General features: G+C 37.0%; 1 protein-coding gene across 2 annotated transcripts in view; it reads right to left on the minus strand.

Annotated features, from left to right (window-relative positions):
* Positions 1-19,735, minus strand: part of TMPRSS15 (transmembrane protease, serine 15) — a 170,913-nt gene that overhangs the window by 19,979 nt on the left and 131,199 nt on the right. For both annotated transcript variants that reach the window (XM_021068532.1, NM_001001259.1), the window contains 3 exon segments: positions 16,449-16,544; positions 11,773-11,822; positions 11,437-11,611 (listed from right to left, as the gene is read on the minus strand). In XM_021068532.1, the coding sequence (XP_020924191.1) occupies positions 11,437-11,611; positions 11,773-11,822; positions 16,449-16,544 (321 nt within the window).

A 19,735-nucleotide genomic window follows, 5' to 3' on the forward strand; every position in this document is an offset into this window, starting at 1 on the left:
AGAAAAACAATGCACATATGCATAACTGGGTCACTTTACGGAACAGCAGAAATTGACAGAACATTGTAAATCAACTACAGTAAAATTAAAAAAAAATTCCAAAGAAACAAAACAAAAACAAACAAAAAAACAAAGCAGCAAGGGAAAGCTATAAGACAGAAGACAGATGGGGATGGGAACAAGACATAACCCCATTGGAAAGGCACATCACAATCCAGCAGAGGTAGAAATAGGGTACCTTTAATTTAGGGAAGGTTGACTGAATTTCTGCTACATTTCACTTTTGCCTTCTCTGAGCAAAGCGTTTTTGTTAGTAGCAAAAGAAAGGAAGTTTGAAAGGAAATAGATGTGTTCCTGACTTCTGTAACCTCAATGACTAGTGCAGTTCTTGCCACATATAGGTGCTCCATAGATGCTGCCCCTCTCTATTATGTTGCTGTATGCTGGGGTACAAATACATTCACTTCTTTGAACATGAGGCTACCTGTTTGCAAGTGGGATTTTCATTGTAAAAGGAAGTAAATGTGGTAAGGCAATTATGATGGAGCAATACAATATGCTAAAAGGAAAAAAAAAATCAAGGGGAACCCATACCATAAATTGAAATTTTCTATGTTCTACCATTACATGGCATAAAGCAACCTCAGGAGGTTTGCTCACTGCCAGGCCCAATGTTTACCCTGGACATAGCAATTTTGGTCTCTATTATCATTCCCCAGTGAATGAATGGAAAAGTACTCCTAAAATAGTAGCCATCTCTGATTTTTAAAGGCAAGTGAAAATTAGAATGCCTCTGAAATGTTGTGATGTCAGAGAATAAGGAAATTTTCAAGAAAATCAGGGGTAATTTTAAAAGAATGAAGGAGCCAGATTAAGTGGGTTAACATTGGCTGGCTTCAGCAATTTAAACATTGCATAATGATCATAAATAATAATCATAATGATTATTACCTAGTTAATAAAATAAATCATTAATGAAGGGCCATGAGTCCATAATGAAACTCAAAAGAAAAAAGTAGTGTGTAAAAGGTAGTTGTACTGTAAAAGGAGGGTGAACAGTGAAGTTGCATTCAGTTATTATTCTTTTTCATGAATAGGGATGTTTCATACATGTTGGTATTTTTAGTTCATCTATTAATTAGAGATCTGTTTTAAAAAGAGAATTACAGGGAACCAGGAGTAAGTCAAATAATCCTCAGCATTATCTTACCCAGTGGATTATTTCTAGAAACTTCAGCAATCATCTTTGAGCTCCTTTCCTGACTTCCAGGACTTCCCATGTGCTTGTGATTTTCCTTTCATTTCACTCTCTGCTTTTCCGTAATTTTTCCCCGGATCTTTTTCTTCTTCTCAAAAATCCAAATACTTAGAATTCTCTAGAATTTTTCCTACTGCCTCCTCTCCTTCATTAACACTAATTCCACAGGTGATCTTATCCAACGCCACAACTTTAAATACCAGAGACATGCTGAAAATTTCCAAATTTGTGTTTTAATTCTTGACTTTTCCTTCAAACTTTAGATTCACACACCCACTTGCCCATTGGCCAATAAATATCACTTGGATTCTGGCAGAGAGTCTCAAATTTAATATAAAAAATCAAAACTCTTATTCCCTTTCTAATCCTGCTTCTTCCCATTTTCCTCATTTCAATAAATGGTATCAACACATCCTGTTGATCAAACCAAACCCTTGGTTCTTCTCCTTCCTTACTCTTTATCGGTGATCACTAGTGAATTCAGATGACTCTAAGCATTACTAATGAGATCATACATGTGTCTAGCTTCCTCAGTCATAATCTTAGGGCCACCATTGGTTCTAACTGGTCTCTCCAGTTTCACTCTTGCTCCTCCCAGTAGTCAAATCCCCACATAGACACCTGATTAGATATGCCACTCTTCAGCCTTCCGAAGTGTCTCATATCCCATATACCATGGCCAAATGAATCCTCACCAGGGCCTAGAATCTGGTCTTGCTTACACATGCTATCTTGTTTCTGCCCCTCTGCCAATCACTTTCTGGTCAACAGTAATAGCAGGGCTTCTTGAGATTTGTTTTTCTGCCCTGGTTTGTCATATGAGCCTTATTAGGGCAAAGACTTTGCTGGTCTATAGAGCACTATTATCCCCCAAACTTGGAACAATGCTTGGCACAAGATAAGTGCTTATTAACTAAATGAATATATGAAAAACAAGAGGCAATCCCAGAGCCAGAAAGATTGAGTATAACCAGTTATCACACATAACAGCCAGGCAAAGAAAGGCCAGTTATATATTAAGCCATATAAGCACAAGTGGCTACACACAAGAAATAAGGAAAAAGAGGGCATGATCATGTGATTCAAGTTCATGAATTAGTTCTCAAAGTAGATAATAACTTCAGAGATACGATACTGAAACTTCTAGGAAATAAAACTTCTCAGTGGACTAATAATTATAATAAGATATATGCTAATAAGAAGTATGATATTAAAAATAGTGCTAATAGGAGTTCCCATTGTGGCTCAGTGGTAACGAATCCAACTAGTATCCATAAGGATGTGAGTTTGATCCCTGGCCCTGCTCAGTGGGTTAAGGATCTGGTGTTGCTATATATATAGTGCTAATAGGATAATGTCAAGGAAATGGGCTATATAATATGGGCCAAGGGAGACTTAAAGAATATGTAATTTTAAGGTGGTGATAACAGATTGGAAATTGGTAAAAATGTATGAGAAAGGGATAAATCTAAAAAATTCTGGTGAAACTAAGAAATTTTTAGCTATCAAAAAGATGACTAGCAGCTCAAGCTTGAAATCCCTTAGAAAAGGAATCAAGATCTATGCCATAACCAAAAATCACTAAGTCACCAAACTAATCTTGAAATCTCTCCTGGATTTCACGCTCTTCCATTTTATTATTATTATTAGTTTATTTTTAATATTTTCTTTGGCCATGCCAGCCATGGCAATGTGGACATCCCCAGGCCAGGGATTAAACCTGAACTACAGCAATGACCAGAGCCACTGCAGCAACAATGCAAGATCCTTATCATACGGCACCACAAAGGAACTCCTGCTCTTTTTTGATCTGTAAAAATTACTATAATCTTGAAAAAGAATTACAGTATTTCTGCATCCTGAAGGAGACAGTATATCATTAGCTGGTCTACTAAACCATAGGAATAGGTGCATAAATAGGTAAATTACTTTAATACATGATAGTTTTTTATTTTATTTTATTTATTTATTTTGTCTTTTTGCCATTTTTTGGGCCGCTCCCATGGCATATGGAGGTTCCCAGGCTAGGGGTCGAATTGGAGCTGTAGCCGCCAGCCTACACCAGAGCCACAGCAATGCAGGATCCGAGCCACATCTGTAACCTACACTACAGCTCATGGCATCGCCAGATCCCTAACCCACTGAGTGAGGCAGGGATCGAACCTGCAACCTCATGGTTCCTAGTCAGATTCGTTAACCACTGAGCCACAATGGGAACTCCCATGATAGTTTTTTTAAAAGTAGATTTAAGTAGAAATGATTTTTAAAATATTCCATTTGTGTAGATTCTGTATCCTAGACCAACTTAAAGTATTTGAGGTATTAAAAAGAATCCAAATTTGGGGGGTTTCCATTGTGGCTCAGCAGGTTAAGAACCTGCCACAGTATCCATGAGGATGTAGGTTCAAGACCTGGCCTCATTCAGTGGGTTAAGGATCTAGCATTTTTTTTGCAAGCTGCAGTATAGGTTGCAGATGTGGCTCAGATCTAGCATTGCTGTGGCATAGGCCAGCAGCTGCAGCTCCAATTTGACCCCTAGCCTAGGAACTTCCATAGGCTGCAGGTGTGGCCCTAAAAATAAATAAATCCAAATTTTAAATTGTAATTGCAATAAATTAATGTTATTTTATAGTCAAAATTTAACTGTTTAAAAAGTTGGTTTACAGGGTTTTATAAGCTCTATTTGTTAAATTATCACTAAAATAAAAAGAGTATTTCTTGCCTCAAACACTTCATTATGAAATTATCTTTTCAGAAATGTTAACACTGTTTCAAGAAACTGTTTTAATAAGAAATGAAGTGATTCATATGATGTATTTGGTCTCCTCTGAAGAGCAAATTAGAGAAAGGAAGATTGGCAAGAAACTCCTCTGGATAATTTCATCATTGACATATGTCCATTCTATAAATGTGATCCAGACTATAAATTTATAAATGACTGGCCCACCCAAGAATCTGAATTGTGGCCCTTTTTGGGATCCACTTCAGAGATGGTGATGATAGGGAATAGGCATGAGAGGAATTTCCAGGTGATGGAAATGTTTTAGGTCTTAATGAAAGTTAGGTTACATAAGCACATGCATTTTCAAACTCACCAAATTGTACACTTAAGGTTATGCATTTTGCAATATGTGAGAGAAAAAATGAAAAACAAATATTAAACCCTGGTTGTTAAATTTGCTTTACACAGTGGTATGAGCTAACAATTCTCAAATTACTTTTGTGTTCTAAGCTTGAGCAAATCCATAACATTTTGTGACTAACACAAATAAGGTTTCTCATTATTAGAGATAAGAGTTACAAATATGAAAGGAGAAAGGACTAGAATGTACCCCCTCGTATTTTGAATTGGATCTATCATTTTGAGTTCATATTTATAGGTGTAGAGTTACATGCACTGAGATGGTTTAAAAGCAGGACATACCAAGCAGCTACAAAGTTTTTTAAAATATAGAAGGAACTGAAGGAACTAAAATAGCTAAATAGATTTGGGGTTTTTTACAAAAAATTTTGATTTGAGGGTAAGGGCAGGGGAAGAATAAGATGAACCTGGAACATCTTATTTTGCAAGAAAATAAAGAAGTTTTCAAAGAATGGGGATATAGCAAGACCAATAAGGGAGCAAGCTTGAAGGATTTCCCCAAATACGAAGACTTTCTATAAAATAACTTGCTTGTATTAAAAAAATCTAAGACAAAGAAGACAGAGATGCAGAGAAAGACAGAAAGATAGCAAGGCTGACAGAAAACTTTTTGAGATTATAGAAAATGAAAGAGGCCTAGCAATAAAATGCAGTGTATTATCCTAAATTAGTTGGGTGGAAAACATACAAGCAAACCACAAATGCTATCAAGGGCATATTTGGTGCAACTGACAAAAATGAATACATATTATATTAGATAATTGTACTGCATTAATGTTAATTTTCCTTGGTTCTCTGTGATTATATGTGAAAACATCCTTGTTCTTAGTAAAAAAACCAAACAAAAAACAAAACAAAACAACAAACAAACAAAAAAACAAAACAGGGTAAACAGGCACAATGTCAAACCACTATCAAATGATTCAGAAAATGAATATTTCTCCAACTTGGAGGGAATTAAAGAATGCTAAGACAGGAAGAAATGGAAAATATGAATGGACCAATCACAAGTACTGAAATTGAAACTGTGATTTTAATAGTTCTGAAAGAAAGAAAAAGAAAGAAAAAGAAAGAAAGAAAGAAAGAAAGAAAGAAAGAAAGAAAGAAAGAAAGAAAGAAAGAAAGAAAGAAAGAAAAAATGTTTCCAGGACCAGATGGCTTCACATGCAAATTCTACCAAAAATTTAGAGAAAAGTTAATATCTATACTTCTGAAACTCTTCCAAAAAATTTTCAGAGGAAGGAACACTTTTAAGCTCATTCTATGAGGCTATCATTACCCTGATACCAGAACCAAGACAGATACCACACACGAAAGAAAACTACAGGCCAGAATCACTGATGAACATAGATGCAAAAAACTTCAACAAAATACTAACAAACAGAATGCAACAATATATTAAAAGGATCATACACCATGATCATGTGGGATTTATCCCAGGGATGCAAGGATTCTTCAATATCCACAAATCAGTCAATGTGATAAACCACATTAACAAACTGAAGAATAAAAACCATATGATCATCTCAATAGATACAGAAAAAGCTTTTAACAAAATTCAATATCCATTTATGGTAAAAACTCTCTGGAAAGGGGGCATAGAGGGAACCTACCTCAACATAATAATATGACAAATCCACAGTTAACATCATATGCAATGGTGAAAAACTGAAAGCATTTCTTATAAAATTAGGAACAAGACAAGGAGGGTCATTTTCATTATTATTATTCAACATAGTTTTGGAAGTCCTAGTCCAGCTATTGGAGAAGAGAAAGAAAGAAAATGGATTCACATTGGAAGAGAAGAACTAAAACTGTCAATGTTTGCAGATTACATGATACTATATACAGAAAATCATAAAGATGCTATCAGAAAAGTGCTAGAGCTCATCAATGAATGTGATAAAGTTGCAGGACACAAAATTAACATAGATATCTATTGCATTTCTATACACTAACAAGGAAATATCAAAAAGGGAAATTAAGGAAACAATACCATTTACCATCACATCAAAAAGAATAAAATACTAAAAAAAAGGCAAAAAAAATAGAACACTGATAAATCAACTATAATAAAAACAAACAAAAATACCTAAGAATAAATCTACCTAAAGAGGCAAAAGAATTGTACTTTGAAAACTGTAACACACTGATGAAAGAAATCAAAGATGACACAGATAGAGAGATATCTCAGCCTCTTGGATTGGAAGAATTAATATTGTCAAGATGCTTATACTACCCAAGGCAATCTACATATTCAATTCAATCCCTATCAAATTACCAATGGTATTTTTTACAGAATTAGAACAAAAAAATAAAAAAAAATGTATGGAAACATGAAAGACTCCAAACAGCCAAAGAAATCTTGATAAAAATGCAGCTGGAGGAATCAGGCTCCCTGACGTCAGACAATAATACAAAGCTACAGTCATCAAAATAATATGGCAGTGGCAAAACCCCCAGAAATATAGATAAGTAGAACAGTATAGAAAGCCTGGAATTAAACCCACACACCTGTGGTAAACTAATATATGACAAAGGAGGCAAGAATATACAATGGATAAAAGACAGTTTCTTCACTAAGTGGTGCTGACTGGGAAAACTGAACAGCTACATGAAAAAGAATGAAATTAGGACACTCTCTAATACCATACACAGAATAAACTCAAAATGGATTAAAGACTTAAATATAAGAACGGATACTATAAAATTCTTAGTGGAAAACATAGGTCAAACACTCTCTGACATAAACCACAGCAAAATCTTCTCAGATCCACCTCCTAGAGTAAAAAAAAACCCAAAAAACAGTGAGATCTAATTAAACTTAAAAGTTTCTGCACAGCAAAGGAAACCATAACAAAACAAAAAGACAAACTACAGGATGGGAGAAAATATTTGCAAATGATGCTGATAAGGGATTAATCTTCAAAATACACAACAGCTCTTTCAACTTAATATCAAAAAACAAACAACCCAAGCAAAAATTGGGCAGAAGATCTAAAGACATTTCTCCAAAGAATACATACAAATGGCCAAAAAACACATGCAAATATGCCTGACATTACTGACTTTTAGAGAAATGCAAATCAAAACTATAGCGAGGTCCCACCTCACACACAACCAGTCAGAATGGTCATCCTCAAAAAAAAAAAATGCTGGAGAGGATATGGAGAACCCTCCTACATGGTTGGTGAGAATGTAAATTGGTAAGATCACTATGCAAAACACTATGGAGTTTCCTCAAAAAACTAAACATAGAACTACTGTATGATCTAACAAACCCACTCCTTGGCACATACCCAGACAAAACTATAATTTAAAAAGATACATGCACCCCAATGTTCATAGCAGCACTATTTACAATAGCCAAGACATGGAAGCAACCCAAGAGTTCATCAATTAAGAAATGGGTGAAGAAGATGTAGTACATATATACAATGGACAACTACTCAACCATAAAAAAGAATGAAATAATGCCATTTGCAGCAACGTGGATGAACCTAGAGATTATCATAAGTTAAGTAAATCAGAGATGGACAAATACCATATGATATCACTTATATGAGGAATCTAATTTAAAAACGATACAGGGAGTTCCCACTGTGGCTCTGTGGAAAGGAACCTGACCAGCATCCATGAGGATGCAGGTTTGATCCTGGGCCTTGCTCAGTGGGTTAAGCATCCGGTGTTGCTGTGAACTGTGGTGTAGGTCACAGACACAGCTCGGATTTGGTATTGCTGTGGCTGTGGCATAGGCCAGTCCCTACAGCTCCAATTTGACCCCTAGTCTGGGAACCTCCATGTGCTGTGCGTGCAGCCCTAAAAAGACAAAAATAAAGTAAAATAAAAATGATACAAATGAACTTACAAAACAGAAACAGACTCACAGACTTTGAAAACAAATTTATGGTTACCAAAGGGGAAGGGGGGGGGGATAAATTAGGAGTTTGGGATTAACATATACACACACTACTATATATAAAATAGATAACCAATAAGGACCTACGATACAGCACAGGGAAATCTAGTCAATATTCTATAATAACCTCTATAGGAAAAGAACCTAAGAATAAAGATGTGTATATATATATATATATATATATATATAAAAGATGTGTATATATATATATATATAAAAGATGTGTGTATATATATATATATATATATAAAACTGAAGCACTTTGCTGTACACCTGAAACTAACACAACATTGTAAAGCAACTATACTCTGATTAAAAAAAAAAGAATGATAAAGTTTTCATTGCATAAAACGTAAATAACTGGTGAATCTTGGTGAAGGCACACAGGAACTCTCTGTATTATGATTTGCAGTTTTTGTGCATGTTTGAAATTACATCAGTAGAAATTACTTAGGAAATAAAAGTGTTGAATGTCTCCCGAGCAAGACTTAGGCCCTCCTTTCCCAACCTTTCCTGAACAGAGGAAAATAAAAATATGATTGCCTATTTCTATAATTCACAGTGTGCAAAAGCATGGACGTGTCCTTAATTTGGCCTGACACTCCTCCTAAGAGGTAGCTATTCTATAGACACCCTACAGATGAGGATCCTGAAACCCGGAGATACAAAGTCACATAAGGTCAATAACATAGGTGGGATCAAAATCTTGATCTCTGGTATGAAGTTAACCTTGTCTTTAAACTACAGCACAGTTGGCCCATACTTTCCCAATATCTCTTTTAAGGTTGGAAAAGAAAACAAGTCAGTAACAGAGAGAAAGAACAGTCACAGGGAAATGCAGTGACATCCAGGCACACTGAGGCAGAGGGATAGGAAGGGAGTGCAGATAATATGAAAGTTAACAGAGAAGAGCTGTCCAATTAAACCATCTAACCACCTACAGGTGAAAACACATGGAGCAGATTTACATTGAGGTCAGGTCATTGTATAGTATGGTTTCAATATGTTTCTTGATCTCAGTTATTTTCATTAGGAAATTATGCTTTTTGCTACACAGCATTTTAAGAAGACAAAAAAATAAGCAGCATTAGCATACTTGCAAGAATATTGTTTGACAAAACTATCTGAAATAACATTAGAAACTTTCTTGGTTAGAGACATAAAGGAAAACAAGAAAACTCCGGGTAGCTGGAAAAATAAGAAATAATACCACGGAATGGCTAAGGAGAACAAAAGGCAAGACTGGTAAGGAAAAGTTTAAATGCATCAGAATTCTATTATAGCTTACATTTGTTTGCTTTTGTTCAGATTGGAACTGTGTGAAAAGACCTTTTATGTCCTCTGTGATGGAACATGTGTTTATATTAGATGAAAGTGTTTTTCTATTTCCTTCGTATATTGGTTCAAAAAGATATGTTATTGGCATCTTTGACCTACAATAAGTGCATCAGTGAGGCAGATAATTGAAAGATGTCACTAATATTACTGCAAGCCTGGCTGACATTGAGAAAGCACATGTTCTGCAAGAATATCAGATGGACTAATTTACCAAATCTAAGGTTGATACCGGAGGTGGCTGTCTTACTAAGATCTACCTATGTGCAAAAGAAAACACTGAATTTTTAGCTCAAGGTACCTTTTACCGGTAACACAGTTAGGACATAGGTTACCCATCTGTGACATGCCCAAGACATAGAGTATATATTGCTAATGGTTAAAATCATGTTTAGCACAGGGGGAGGGACTGACCGCTGTAGACATTTGTTATGATACATTTGTTGAAAACAGATTATAATTCTCAAGAGGCAGCAAAGCCAGGAAGGCGCATTATAGATATAGGAGGCTTTAGTCTCGTCACCCAGATACAGGGTGTAATGCACAGAATCAGAGCTATAGATGCAGATGCGCAGGACCTTGGACAGTCCTTTTAGAGCCCAGGCAATTGGCCCAGCTGGGATGTAGCTGAATGCCCTCATCTCCAGCTTCCTAGGATGAGGAATTTCCATTTACCCTCACTCTGGTATGATGGGCAATTAGGTGCAGACTCAGTCCTTCAATACTCGTCCTCTCTGGCCTTCTCTCTCTCCCAAACAATACTGACCACGAGGGGTGGCTGACAGTTTGTCTCCATTTATACGAGAAATTTTAATGTCTGTTTTTGTACAGGGTTAGTCTTTTAACCTGATTAACTACAGCTGCATCTTCCATTCTGTGCCCACACACAGGCTTCTTAGAAATTCTGGGTGCTAGAGGCTGATTCTAATACTCACAGGTAAGGCCATTCCCTAGAGGCCTCTTCTACAAAATTAGGGGCAGGAAATCACTCCTATGAGGGCTTATGGATCTTTATGAGGATGTCACCTCTTTTTATGACCTAACTTAGAAGCACTGGGTTATGATTACCTATGGAGATGCCTTCTTTCAGGCAGAAGGAATGAACATATTCTTGGGCTTAAGAATACTCATGTTTTCTTCCTGCCCCTGTACCCACTCTAGTTTCTCCTGTAGTACTGCTTTAGGAATGGCTGTTCTAGAGGGAGAAGAAAAATCCTGAAATTCAGCATGTTTTTGGTCATATTATACCGTAAAAAAAAGAATCTGAGATGGTGATATGAGTTCTAAGTTTTAGTTAGCACTGAAATGGATCTGACTCAAGAACTAAGGAAGCACTTTTTATGCTAACTCACAACAAAATGCTTATGCATGAATTTCAAAAGGCATACTTTTTAAAATTTGTAACTCGAGGGTTATCTATACATGCATTTTTGATGCTGACAATAAATATCATCCTAATTGGTTGATAACCAGCACAATTTATAGATTAAAAACTAATTTTACACCATAAAAAATGCTTACCTTCTGAATGGGTGGAAATTTCAGTTTTTATGTATGTAGGAAACATAACACTTGATGCCAGTATTTAATGAAGAAGGAATTTTAATTATGCTTTCTTCATTTTTATGATTTTAATTGGAAAATGACGGGAACATTTATAATGTTATGAAGAGGGAGAATAGTTCCCTGCTGGGAGGGTTTGGGGAAGCTGCCAGAAATGGGATGCACAATGTCTGCTGGGGTCACCTTGTTGGGAAAGGGCCACCGTGACGTCACACTCACCCATAGACGCAGTGGGCAGCGGACACCAGCCAGTCCCTGCTGACGAGGGAAGCTCCGCAGAGCAGTTGGCCGTTGTAATACAGAGCAACAACCCAGGGCCAGGCTCCTTCTCTGGAATCATTTCCTCCAACAATCTTTGGACTGACTTCTTGAGCCACCTGTTTTTTTCCACACGCTATTAAGATAATTGAAGAAAGAGCATCTATTTTATTTTGGTGGATTTCCTCTGATCATGAAAATTGAATGGATCACTACCAAATAACTTCAGGTGACACAGTAATTCTAAACAGAATTTTAAATAGAAGGCTTGAAGAACAGCAGGAAAGATTTACTTACATTTATAGTTACACTGTAACAAAATCAGTGAATCCTCAAAGCACTGTTCACTGTAAGAGAAGAACAATTGTATTTCAAAAGTTGTGTACATAATGCTTTAAAGCAAAACATACTGTAGGTTATCCTATTTTTTTCCTTTAGTCAAATGGGTTTTTATATGTGTCATATCTAAAAGGCAGGAACCTGAAATGCACAGCAGAAAAAGCCTCCACTTGAAGACAAATAAAGCTGAGTTCACATCCTAAACCCTACCACTCACTCTTCATGTGGTTTTGGATAAGTCTCTCAATGTCCCTGAGACTCAGTTTTAACATCTGTAAAATGGAGGCAATAGTACTTTACTGGAATTTTGTGAGAAGTCAGGGATTATTTGCAATAGAATTATTATTGTGCATTAAACACAATGAATAGTGAATAAATGGTAGCTACTGTTAGTTTGTGTGAACCAACCTTGGATTTCACATCGCATAATCCAGAGTCTACCTCAGTATTGCTAATGACACAATGGTTCAGTACCTAACACTATGTGAGAGGCTATGGACTTCAGGGAATTCAATGATGAATAAATCATGGGTCCTGATTTCAAGGGAAGAAGACACATAAATAAGCAAATATAAGATAAAGTGCAAGCATAAATAATTTACAAGATCAACTACTTGTTTAAATATTTGGGTACCAACTCTTTTCAAAGCCAAGAATTCTATTTTCAAGAAAAATTTGAAAATTGTTTTAAAATGCGTTATACGTATTAGCCACTAGAGGCCAGTATAACACAAGGAATTAAAGTACTTCCCACACTATCCTGATGTAGCTACTATATACATTGCTTTACGCATGCATACATACTACCAGTTTCCATATATACATTTAACAACATCTATTGTGCACGTTGTTTAGGTGCCTGAAATTTTAGGGAACAACAAACCAAAAAAACCCACAAAACATGACCCAAAATCATAAGTGCAGAGAACATATGTATGATCAAAGATCAAGATCATAAGTAAAATCAAAACAATTCAGTGTTTCTGGAACATACATGATTATATTTATTTGAAATGAAGTGCATTCATGTTGTCTGACATATCCTTTAGACTAGACATATGCAATTGAAATATAAGGAAATATATTTATATTTTAATAAACAATGTGCATGTATGTATATCTATCCAGGTATAGATATATCGATATGCATTCATGATTCCCCCAAAGAAGCCTCAGTTAATTCTTCTAGGAGTTCCCATCGTGGTGCAGCAGAAACAAATCCTCCTAGGAACCATGAGGTTGCAGGTTTGATCCCTGGCCTCACTCAGTGGGTTAAGGATCTGGTGTTGCTGTGAGCTGTGGTGTAGGTTGCAGACTCAGCTTGGACCTGGAGTGGCTGTGGCTGTGGCCGGCAGGTGTAGCTCCGATTGGACCCCTAGTCTGGGAACATCCATATGCTGCAGGGGTGGCCCTATAAAGACAAAAAAAAAAAAAATTCTTCTCCTGTTATCCACCCATGGTTAAAAGAGAAGTAGTTGCCAGGATGCTTCCCAACATCCTCTTAAGTTTCATCCAAACATTCTACATTTGCAATGCTCATCAGTGAAAACCCATATTCCAAGTGGTTTATCATTCTTAAGTGTTAAACAACGCTTAATACTCTGTGTATGGATAAGATGGATACATTTCTTTTTAGTAAGCCCAGGAAAGTTCTGAGTTAACTTTATAGGTAACCAGAAAATTAAACTGAGCCTAGGTCTTCATTCTCCATGTGTTTTGGTTAATTGAAATTTTCCTACACAAACACAATATGCAGCATCTCAGTCAAGAGCAGTAAAGCTGCTTCACCGCTGGCCCAAATGAGCAGTGAGTTCATTTGTCCAGGTGCAGTTAGATTAGAGAAAAAAACAAAACTACTCTCCTAGCCTTTGGTCAAGGGTCTGAACAAGGTTAGCTCCCTGTGTGGGCAAAAAGGCAATGCCATGATCCTGTGTCTTTCTCCCAGCCCAGTGGGGCAATATTGGGATATAAATGGTTGGGTTTATATCTACTGTATTAATAGAATGAACTAACTTCTCTCCCAATATTTGCCCAATGATGTGGCCTTTTTACTTTCTTTATCATTTCTGGAACTGTTATTTCAAGTGAGCTGCTGCTGAGGGGAACTTAAAAGATAACACACTCTTCCAGCTTTGTGAACTTGTCTGAATCACTTAACCCAGGCCTGTTTCCTCATCCTTTTAGTGAAGCAATGCTACCTAAGTCGCAGAGCTTTGGCCTGGACTGGAAATAACCTCTGTAGTATTATAATATCCCCACCACAGTGTCTGTCACATGATAAAGCATCCAATAAAGTGTTGATGGTGCTTTATAGCCGGTATCTAGCACTATGCCTAGAACGCATTGTCAATCCAAACACATTATGTCAATTTTTTTTGATGTCTAGAACTACTAGACAAAGCACTGGAGGAAAGAGAAGCCTAGTACTGACAGCAGAATAAATTGTATGTTTCCAGTTACATCAAGACAGATTGCTGGTTGAGTGGCCTTTTCTCGGTGGTGGGAAATCATAGTCTAGTTATGCACATGCCTCGCAATAGGAGAAAAAACTGGGGATCAAGGTTAGTAGATCTTCATAGTTGGAAGAATCATCCCCCGTTATTTTTTATTGCAACCACTAGTGCAATAAAAGGGTGTTTTAAAAAGCACCTATTTTCATGGGGCAATAAACTTATTTCTACAATAAATAAATACATTAAAAAACAAACTAAACAAACAAATGCACATATGGCCAATTTCCTGTCAAGCCAGTATAATGTGGCTAATCAAGGGAGAGATTAAGAACACACCGGCTTGGAGCTCCTGTTGTAGATCAGTGGTAATGAACCCAACTAGTATCCATGAGGATGTGGGTTTGATCTCTGGCTTTGCTCAGTGGGTTAAGGATCCGGCGCTGCAGTGAGCTGAGGTATAGGCTGCAGAAGTGGTTCAGATCCTGTGTTGCTGTGGCTGTGATATAGGCCGGCAGCTACAGCTCTGATTTGATCCCTAGCCCAGGAATTTCTATATGCCTCTGATGCAGCCCTAAGGGGGGAAAAAAAAAAAATCCTGGCTTACAGATGTGATGAAAATTTCAAGTATTTTTGTCTGTAAATGGTGTCTCTTTCAAGTAACATGAACATACATTCAGTACAGATATTTTAGTGTGTGATGATACTGGCATTTTCTTGATAAGCATGAACAAACTAGTTCTTATTTTAAACATGCATAGAATTACGATGAAAACATTTTATATAATTTTTCCTTTTTTTTTTTTTTTTTTTGCTTTTTTGGGGCCACCTCTGTGGCATACGGAAGTTTCCAGGCTAGGGGTCAAATCAGAGCTGCAACTGTTGGCCTACACCAGAGCCACAGCAACATCAGATCCAAGCCATGTCTGTGACCTACACCACAGTTCATAGCAACATTGGATTCTTAATCCACTGAGCAAGGCCAGGGATTGAACCCACATCCTTATAGATACTAATGGGGTTGTTACGGCTGATCCACAATGGAGACACCTCCTTTTTTTCTAACTTTCTTAAATATCTGTAGAATATAAATAAGAGACATTCTCAATATACAAACTGCTCTAGGTCTGCAGCAGTAATGCAAATCTAGTCATGCCTAACAGAAAGGAAATCTAGAAGACAGCTTTCTCACTTGCAGATGCTTTGTTTCACCCCTGATGAGACTAATAATACTACTCAAGGCTCCACAAACATTCTTGGGAAATATTCAGCTACAAAGTACTTTGGTACTAAAAATACTCCTTTAATAGTTCATTTTACTGGTTGAGCTCACAAACAGCGGAAAGATTATATAATTTCACTTTTCGCCATTAAGTATGTTAAGGAAAAGACTACAATCTAATGCACCGGGCAATGATATCTTAAATCTCTGTCTGTAGTTACAGCTTCTTCTTGAAATGAACTTCCACCCACGGCAATGAAACTGTAAAATTCAGAAGCCAAGTTCAATGAAAATTATCATGAATACTCAAACGGGAGAAATGACATAATTTAAGGTAAAACAGATTTTTGAATACAGGAAGGATGCGGCTTCTTAAAACAGCAGTAAAACGTGTAAAATTGAACCTAATGTTGAAGAGCAGAAGAGAAAATGCAGGCTGGCACCACCTAGAAGCCTGGACTCTTTCATTTAATATCCATGTTCTACGTGCTAGAGAAAAGAATGTCATGACTCCCTTTTTTTGATGATGGCTAATTATGTCATTCTTTTAGTCTGAGCCACACTGGACCTATTTATCCCAACTCTCACAGTTTCCTTCTATGGGAAACTAAAGAATAAGGATTTATAAATCCAAGAATAAGGATTAAAAGGACATGGAAATCAAACTTATTAAAACTCTATCAGTGTGCCAGATAATTACATTACGAAACCTCATTTGATCATCTTACCATATATGATTATGAGGATTAGGTAGTATTATGGGATAGGATCAGTTCGAAACTGTTTGAGATTACTTGGACAATCAAGTCCAAGTAATCTCAATTTCACACACAATTTCAATTTCACCACAATTTCAACAGTATGTGGCTAGCGTGTTGTGATATTAAAATCTGACTGTCTTCAGAATCTATCTTCTTTCTGATTTGTGGATAACCAGTCAAAGGAAACATTTTGGGACCCACCTTGCTGTTAGTATTAAGCTGCCATTAGGTGCTGTGTTTAATTTTACAAATGGTCCACCTCCACTAGAAAAGAATGGCATGGATGAGTTTCCAGTCCTAGAGAAAAACATACAGATGACACAAAAACATGAACAAAAACCATAAACTAAATTTATAGTATAAATGCTGTGAACATTGAAATAAATTATGAAATTCCAGAGTAACATTTTAACATTAAACATCAAATACTTTGATATCTAAACAATGGTACAAATCAGTAGGAGTTATCCATAATGACAAAATGTAATTTTATTTTTTGCCCCTAGTTCTTGTTTGTCTGCTCATACATACTATTTATCAGGGTTAAAATCAGTGCATACATCATCATATGAATTTTTTTTTTTTTTTATGACCACACTTGCAGCATATGGAAGTTCCTGGGCCAGTGATTGAATCCGAGACACAGGTGCAATCTATGCTACAGCTGCAGCAACACTGGATCCTTTAACCCATTGTGCCTGGCTAGGCATGGAACCCATGGCTCCACAGTGACCCGAGCCACTGCAGTTGGAGCCTTAACCCATTGTGCCATAGTGGGAACTCCTCATCTGATTTTTTGACTCTTCTGTGTTGTCCAATAATTCCCATAATGATCAATTATAATGACAACACAGAATTGCCACCCCACAACTTATTAAACTTTTTTCTGAGTGTAATTCATCTTTTAAAAAATGCACTTTGCCAAAGAACAACCTAGAAGAAGGAGATCTTCAAAGTTTACCTTTTCAAATGTTGCTTTGTTCTTGATATTTCATTCAATTCAAAGCCTCACTGCCCCAATTTAAAGCCAGAAGCTATGTTATTGCTCTAAACAAGGGAGTATGTACCCTGGACCTCCAAGTGTCAACTGATGAGCCACAGTGGGGTAGAGAAAGAGAGACCTCCACATGACAAAAGATAAAAGTCGCTGGTCTTTCTTATTCCTGAAAATGTGTTAAATCCATTCTCTCAACTGTGAGTCTTCATTGAAAATTTCTTTTGATTATCGTCTCTTTCCTAGGCATAACCTGAAACTTTTAGCTTCTCATTTTCTTTTTCCTGCCTTTTATTTGTTCCAGATTTTAATCTTCATATAAAATAATGCCTTTAGGTTGAAAACATCCTGATTCCTGCCATGTCCTCCTTGCTGGAAGGGCGATGGTATGGTTCCTATCTTTTGGAGTATCACAAAGGACCCACCCACTCCCTCTTCAAAAGAAGGTCCACAGTCTTCCCAGACTATAGTTAACGCTGACCCTTTTCTGTATGTGGATTAGAGGAAATTTCCAAGGAACACTCATGGCTGTTATGATCAGAAAGTTGAGGGTATTTTCTCTCTTCTTCAGGCAAGACAACACCTTAAAGAAACTGAAAGTGGAGTTCCCGTTGTGGCTCAGTGGTTAACTGATACGACTAGGAACAGTGAGGTTGCAGGTTTGATCCCTGGCCTTGCTCAGTGGGTTAAGGATCCGGCATTGCCATGAGCTTTGGTGTTTGTCGCAGAGGGGGCTCGGATCCTGTGTTGCTGTGGCTCTGGTGTAGGCCCGTGGCTACAGCTCTGATTAGACCCGTAGCCTGGAAACATCCATATGCCGCAAAAGCGGCCCTAGAAAAGGCAAAAAAATGACAAAAAAAAAAAAAAAAAAAAAAAAGAAACTGAAAGTGTCTGGTAACTTTCACACACTGAACAGAGATCTGGAACAATGGAGCCTGTACTTGAACATCCCAGAATTTAGCATCTTGCACTTTCATTTTATAAACAGATAAAAGTAACTCAAGCCCACAAATCAATGACCATTCCTTCAATGAAATCTGAAATGCGAGTTCCCACTGTGACTCAGTGTGATAAGAACCTGACACAGCATCCATGAGTATGTGGGTTTGATCACTGGCCTTACTCAGTGGGTGAAGGATCTGGCATTGCTGCAAGATGGGTGTAGGTTGCAGATGTGGCTTGGATCTGGTGTTGCCACAGCTGTGGTATAGGACTGCAGCTGCAGCTCCAGTTTGAACCCTAGCCCGGAAACTTCCATATGCTGTAGGTATGGCCATTAAAAAAAATAAATCTGAAATGGATTTACGAAGGGAAAACGAGTATGGCTACTATTATTGTTAAAGATTAAGCTATTCCAACTGCATGGGAAGAATTGTTTAAGTACTTACATAAAATGTATTTGTTATAGCTCAGAAAACAAAACAAGCATAAAGACACCCAAATAAAGTAAAAACACTAATTTGAAAACATAGTTGAAAACCAATGTTCATTGCAGCATTATTCAACAGCCAAGATATGGAAGCAACCTAGGTGTCCATCAGCAGATAAATGGATAAAGATGTCAATGTACAACTAGATACATAGATATATATGAAATACCACTCAGCCATAAACAAGAACAAAATCTTGCCATTTGTAACAAAATGGATAGACCTAGAGGGTATTATGCTAAGTGAAATAAGTCAAGGAAAAAGACAAATGCTGGGTGTTTTCACTTATACATGGAATCTCAAAAAACAAAATAAGGAGCAAAAATAATAAAACAGAAACAGACTCACAGGTATAGAGAACAAAGAAATGACAGAGGGAAAGGAAGGGATGGATGGAGGGGTGAAACAGGTGAGAGATTAAGAGGTACAACCTGTCTGTTAATCTGTCTAATAAAGTGAATTTAATTCTTAGCCAGCCAGAAGAATCTGTCGAAGGGTAGAGGAAATTTTTTTCCTCCCCAGCAGTGTGTAATTTATAAAAATATTGAATAATTATGCTGTACACCTGCAACTAATAGAATATTGTACATTAACTACACTTTGATTAAAAAAAAAAAAAAAACTCAAAGGGTAGCAGAGGGTGTAGAAGGTCAGGGATACCCTAGATCAGGAAGGACTTTACCACGAAGGAATCTTTTGGCTAAGGACCTATGCATTTAGGGAAGACAGGATATGAATCAAAATTGATTTCAGAAGACTTTGACTTTTACCACGGGTGCAGCTTCTGGTATAATTTATCAACACTAGCCCTGACTTAAGACTATCAAGGACTCCTATCCAACTTGAAAAGGTTCTAGTTGTGTTGATCTTGCCTGCAGGCTCCAGAAGCAGCACTGAAATTAAATGGTTAGTGCACTTCTTTGCTGCGAGGCAAGAGTTGGTAAATCCTAGTTACCTCCAGTCACCCTTTCCGATGTCTGTCTTCTTTTATTGCTTTGGGTCATGTTCTCTGTATTCTTACTGTGCCAAATACCTATGTGTGTTAGATGTTTTTCCAGGTAGTT

The sequence above is a fragment of the Sus scrofa genome, chromosome 13 (assembly GCF_000003025.6).
Source record: "Sus scrofa isolate TJ Tabasco breed Duroc chromosome 13, Sscrofa11.1, whole genome shotgun sequence".
Classification (NCBI taxonomy): Eukaryota; Metazoa; Chordata; class Mammalia; order Artiodactyla; family Suidae; genus Sus; species Sus scrofa.